The sequence below is a fragment of the Sceloporus undulatus genome, chromosome 6, assembly GCF_019175285.1.
Source record: "Sceloporus undulatus isolate JIND9_A2432 ecotype Alabama chromosome 6, SceUnd_v1.1, whole genome shotgun sequence".
Lineage (NCBI taxonomy): Eukaryota > Metazoa > Chordata > Lepidosauria > Squamata > Phrynosomatidae > Sceloporus > Sceloporus undulatus.
In genome coordinates, this window is record NC_056527.1 from 47,510,336 (window position 1) to 47,516,335 (window position 6,000).

At 36.3% G+C, this 6,000-nt stretch overlaps 1 protein-coding gene across 2 annotated transcripts in view; it reads right to left on the reverse strand.

The window, feature by feature from the left end:
- The window catches only part of ZNF385D (zinc finger protein 385D), a 443,232-nt gene that overhangs the window by 363,231 nt on the left and 74,001 nt on the right, over positions 1–6,000 (reverse strand). Inside the window, exon 3 of one of the 2 annotated variants that reach the window (XM_042477444.1) lies at positions 2,279–2,371. The exons of the other annotated variant lie outside the window; for it this stretch is intronic. Within the exon in view, the coding sequence (XP_042333378.1) occupies positions 2,279–2,339 (61 nt within the window). The 5' untranslated portion in view covers positions 2,340–2,371. The remainder of the gene's footprint in view (positions 1–2,278; positions 2,372–6,000) is intronic. 2 annotated transcript variants of the gene reach the window in all.

A 6,000-nucleotide genomic window follows, 5' to 3' on the forward strand; every position in this document is an offset into this window, starting at 1 on the left:
ATTGCATGATTAGTGCGCCACCATTAGGGACAATGGGATTTGAGCATACACGGATTTTGGTATACAGGGGGGGCGGACGGTCCCGCGTATACCAAGGGCCAACTGTATGTTTTTTAAGGGCTTGTCACTGTTGTGAAACATGGATACATCACTATGATCTCGAAGCACAACCCCCTTGCAGTGCCACCACCCAGGTTCTCCATGGCCAAAGAAATTCAAGACTCTAAGGTCAGCAGGAAAGGTCATGGCCACAATTATTTGAGATAAAGAAGGTGTTTTGATTACTATCTTCAGAAGGATCAAACAATTCAGTTACTGTAACTTGCTGTGCTGATTAAAGGAGGCATTGAAGGAAAAACAGCAAAGGAAACTGCATGCAATGCATCTGCTCATAGTGCTGGCAGGATAATGGATGTTTTGAAGAATTTGAGGTTTGAGTGCATGGATCACCCACCCTATGTACCAGATTTTGCTCTATATATGTCCTGTTTCCAACTCTTAAAGAGCTGAAAAGGAAGAAAAAAATTGAATGAATTCAGAGGTGGCAGCAGAGCAGTGTATCTTGACAGGACATCAGAATTTTTATTTATTTATTTTGGAAAGACTAAAGAAATAGGAGAAACCATGTGCCAAGTGTGTTGAACTTTGGGATGAATATGTGGAATAGCATGTACATTTGATGGCTGTAGGTCATTCCCTTCTTGTGTGGGCCGAGAATTTTGCAGCACCTGCTCATAATTGACTGAAAATGTCACATTCCTTCTAATCTGTCACCTTCAACAAAGCTACATCTTCAAAAATCAGCAACCTGGAGATTATAATAGTTTCCTGCTAAGATCTACAGTGTAAAAGAAAAATAATCTCCCAGTTGTTTTGATAAGATATAAACAAAGGTTAAAATGGAATAGTGAGGCAAAAGAATTGGCAAGGTGGTGTGTGAAAAAACTTTATTTATGTACAATACATAAGATATACAGTACTCTCACATACACTAAGATTCCTAATGTTTCCCTGTCCGCTTTGATGTTTTTAAGAGTAGCATAATACACTAAATATCATAATGTAAATAATTTTCCAGCACAGAAACAAAATGATGGGGAAAGTGTCACTTTCTTTGCATCCATATTGTAGATAACTCTCACCTGGTAACATGAGTTACTAGAGCAGTTCTCAGGAGTGGAGGACATTGGGCCCGACCAGACAGGCCAAAATAAATCTGCTTCAGGTCACTTTGAAGGTATGCTGTTTAAATGCTGCATCCATTCTAATAGGCCGGAAACTGTGACAAAGCCACGCTAAGGACTATAGTGCAGCTTTGGCATAGCTTCTGGCCTCTTAAGATGCGTGTGTCATTTAAACAGCATACCTTCAAAGCTTTATTTTGCCCTGTCTATTTGGGCCCTAATCATCCAAGAACAGAAAGAATGCAGAAGAAAGTTTTTTCAGAAGTCATTATCCTGAAATGAATTGGGTATGTATGTGTGTATTCTTTTGCTTTAAGCATAGCCCCACCTTGCTGAAATCTTCTTAATTCGGCCTCAGCATTACAAAATAAGTGATTATTTTAAAATGTGTATCATTTAAGTATATTGAAGCATAGATAGGGAATAGTCCCAGGTAATTATTGAGAAAAAATTATATGTCTAATAGCAAACAAATTGCATAGCAGTTTTTTTTTTCTTTCAAGTATAAGGCATAAATCATTATAACTATGTTAAGATTGTATACTTCTTGCAACTGTACAGATAAAAACAAAACAAATTCTCTTTTTTAAAAAAGGAACCTTTCAGTATTTTTGAACAGATCATTAAAATCTTCCTGAATGGATTTTCAGTTTTGGAACAAATTCTATTCTATATCTCAACAATCACCAGGCATTCTACACTAACTTCTAAACCAGTGAGTTCATCCTTGGTTCAATACTTTTTTTCTGCCAGAGGAACAGGAACCTCATCATGCTGAAATATATTGCATTAATTTCTGTAACTGATTTGTATAAAAGAACCTAAACTAACACTAATTAAAACCATGTTATTTAATTAGCTAATAGTACAACCCTCTGTAAGAAGAATGGGGCAGTTTCAGTGCTTTAGAAATACTAAAGACTAAGGTAATCAATGTATAGACATCAGCTTTTAAAATCTAAGGCAGCTACTATAATTTCTAAAATGCTGAGGTGAATTAAGAAGTTCTGGCCACATTTTTTTCCCAGAGTCACAAACCTACTGACAGCAAAAGGAATTTGTCTCTCCAGAAAGCAGAAAGTCCAGTCACTTACCTAAGTTATATGCTTTTGGGACACTAAAAATCCATGCGACGTTGAAAGCAGAATCAAGCATTCTATACCATCACACCAAATTCATATCAGAAGCTACAATGCATCATAATTAAGTATTATTAGTTCGGGGAGTGGAGATGAGAAAAACTGCATTGTTTAGTTCATGTAATTTTACTTAACAGACACAGCAATTCATACATTCTATCTGCTGAACCTTGATTTATTTACATCAGTGATTTCTTTGTCAGTTTAGTGTCCTTTCTTAAACTTATTGTAAACAAATCCCCAAATTTTAATAACAGTTAATCTATATTGTGGACTGAGCACATGAGGTCTGCTCCACTTTGCTTGGTATTAAGAGAATTTGTTACATTCAATATCCATCCATTCCATCAGGATCATCAAACAGCCTTTATAATTAATTTAAAAGAGTTAAGGAAAACCATATCTTTTCTTTTTATTTGCCAAGAAACAGAAACAGGAGAATCAAGGCTATTGTGTCTCTACCCCTCTGAAGACTTCACAGGCAGACTTGCTTTTTTCCCTCCCAGCCTTGAAGCTACTCTTGCAATGAAGCTTTACTGTATGCTTAGGCTCTGTGGAGTGCTAATGCTAGCCCTGCTGAGTGTGCAAACTCCTTTGAGCCCTGTGGCTCATCTAGCAGTGTCAGAAAACTCTTCCAATATGCCTCAATAAACTCATGCTCTGCAGAAAGCCAAAGGATTGCATTGTGCATGAGAAAACCCAAAACTTCTGCCTATGTCTGAAAGAAATAAACTTAGTAATCCAAGCTGAATAAGACATATATGAACTCCTTACAAATACTTCATGAAATGATTTCTTACATTAAATATTGGCTCCAAGCATATATTTCTATGAGAAACAACTACAAATGATAATAATATGGCTGAAATAGCTAAATCAGCTATTTATTCAGAGCTGCTCATAACAGGTTTTCTGAGTGGTTCGCAAATCTCATATAGTGTTTAAAAACCAGATAGAACAATAAAAAATATTTTTAAAAAACATAATTAAATCATAGATTTTCAAGCTGAGAGGCTCAGAATTTAAAATATGAATTCCTTTACTAGCTTGGGTGGATCTTTATCTTATGCTGTGTCACAATTATGAACCAAGAGCCTCTCTGAGAAGCCTGTTCATTCCATAACAAACCAAAGTCAGACACTATCATAAAGACTGAAATTCCCTGGTTTTTATTTATCTAACGTCATTTGGTACATCACCAAGAGATATAATTCATAATAATAAAAAAGAGGAGATGGGAAAACAGCATTTTTTTGTTATTTTCTTCAAGCTTTCCCCTGATCACTGAATCTACTGAGTTAACACTAACTGGGAAGGAAGGTTAATCACAGCCCGTCATAAAGAACACATGCTGCTACTCTAACTTAGAATCTGATGTGGCCTAAAACGTGATTTGAGATGTCTCCCAGAAACACTAACAGAAGTGTAAACAAGGTGTGTATGTTGTCAATATGACTTGTTTTTTGTCTACAGTTGTATAACACATATGGCCTGAAACGTGCCTAGACAATCTGTATCTTACATTGCCGTCTGTGCCTCTGCCACCCCACCCCACCCCCCCTTAGGTGCCTTGTTCCAAAATAGGATATTTGTAATTGAACGACAGCTGTTAAAAATCCCTGGCCCTTAGTAAAGATTTTTCAACAGTCGTCGTCACACTTAACAATACATTTGCACCTTACCCCTTGCCAGATAAGCATCCTTACAGAGGCATCCAAATTGCCTTAGGACAAAAGACTTCATCTTGCCTTAGTCTGATACTTATACTGAAAGACAGTGGGTAATGTATCTGATCAGTTTCGCCTTAAGCTCTGCATACTACAGATGTTATAACATCAAACATTCAGATTGTCAATGTATTCTTCTTTTCACCTAGGCTGCATCCACACTGAAGAAATAATCCAATTTGACACCACCTTAACTGCTATGCTATGGAATTCTGGGAATTGTAGTTTGTTGTCGCACCAGAGATTCTGAAATAAAAGGCTAGATTACTCACAAAATGATACTCTCATGCTATTCCATAGCATGGAGCTATGGTAGTTAAAGTAGTGTCAAACTGGATTATTTCTTCAGTGCAGATACGCCCTAATTACATATACAGTGGGCACTTGGTATCCGGTAGGGTTTAATTCCAGGACCCCTTGTGAGTACCAACATCCAGGGATGCTCAAGTTTTTGTATCAATGTTATAAAGCATGCAGTTTTAGAACTTGAAGATTTGATTCAATGTGTCTATATTTGATTTTCAGTTTCATATTTAAATGTTTTACAAGACATGGTTTGGTTATGATTTAAGCCATTTACAAAATATGAAAGTATATTAATGTATTGAAAGTTGCAAATTTCTTAGCTATTATTTAAGGTAGATCTTACAAACTCTGTTGGAAGCCCAACTCTGTTGGAAAATGTAAGAAACAGTAATGGATTTCTCAAGCATAGACAGTTGTGGATCTTACAGAAAAGTAATTAGAGTAAATAAATTGGGAAGACAGAAGCTGAACAACAACCAAACCCATGCCCTTCAGGCATAGACATGGTCTAACAGAGAAAGAAATAAGCTTAGTTTTCTTTGTAAAATATACAAGAATAGTTTTACTTACAAACATCTGCTTAATCAAATACAATGGAGATAAAGAGAGAGGAGAAAATAAAGAGTGATGAGAAAATGCCTTCTGGATAGAGTGTTGCAGGAACAGAAAAGGTATGGAAGAATGAACAAAAAAGAAGTCTCTTTAAATACATGCTGTGCCTAAATTCCTATAATGTAAAATCCAAACTATTAATTAGGGAGTATATTAATGCAAGGCTGCTAGCACTAACAAGATGAAGATGAGATCATGTCAAATAGAAGAGAAAAGATATTCAGCATCACTGCTGAAATAATATCTGGTAAGAAAGCCCAAAACATTTCAGTGATGCTGAAGCCAAATTTATTTATTGATTGCAACACCTTATACCTATGGTACCTATAACAGAATGTTCTTTTTTCCCTAACATTTCGTTACTATTTTAATAGATTTCTTTAGATTTTTTTCTCCTGTTAACACAGCTATTAATGTAACTATCATTCTGGAATTTACCTATAAAAATAGTTTAACAAGAATATATTTTATGTGTCACATGAAAAACCTAGGCATCTTACCTTTGTATAAATCAGGGATCCTAAACCAAGCAAACTAGCCTCTCTACAGTTCCTTCTTGGTGGAAATATAAATCCACTGTCACCAACAGCTTGTCACAAATCACTTGAATTGATCACTATGCTGATCATTCATCACTGACCAGAATATTTTACACTGCAGTTCACTGCTGCCTCAGCAGGTGCCTGACATTTCTGTGTTTGCAAGCTCTCACGTGCAGTGACCCCTTTCTAAGGATACCTTATGGCCATTTAAAGATTTAATTTTTTGCATTGGTGTGCATTTCTTCTTTGAAGAAAAAAGTGCCTTGGTTGCAATTCAAAACTTTTCACCCACAAAAATTGCACAAAGTTTTAAATTGAAGTCTTATATGTTTCCTGATGGTTTAAAAACAGTCTTTTCCCAGTGGAAGGAGGCTTACATACAAACAATCTGGATTCAGGAGCCCTGCAGACTCAGGCCCATGATCTCCCTGACTGGGTCCAGCTATCCTGGTGTGTAACCTGTATTCAGGATAAGAGGCTACAGTTGTGC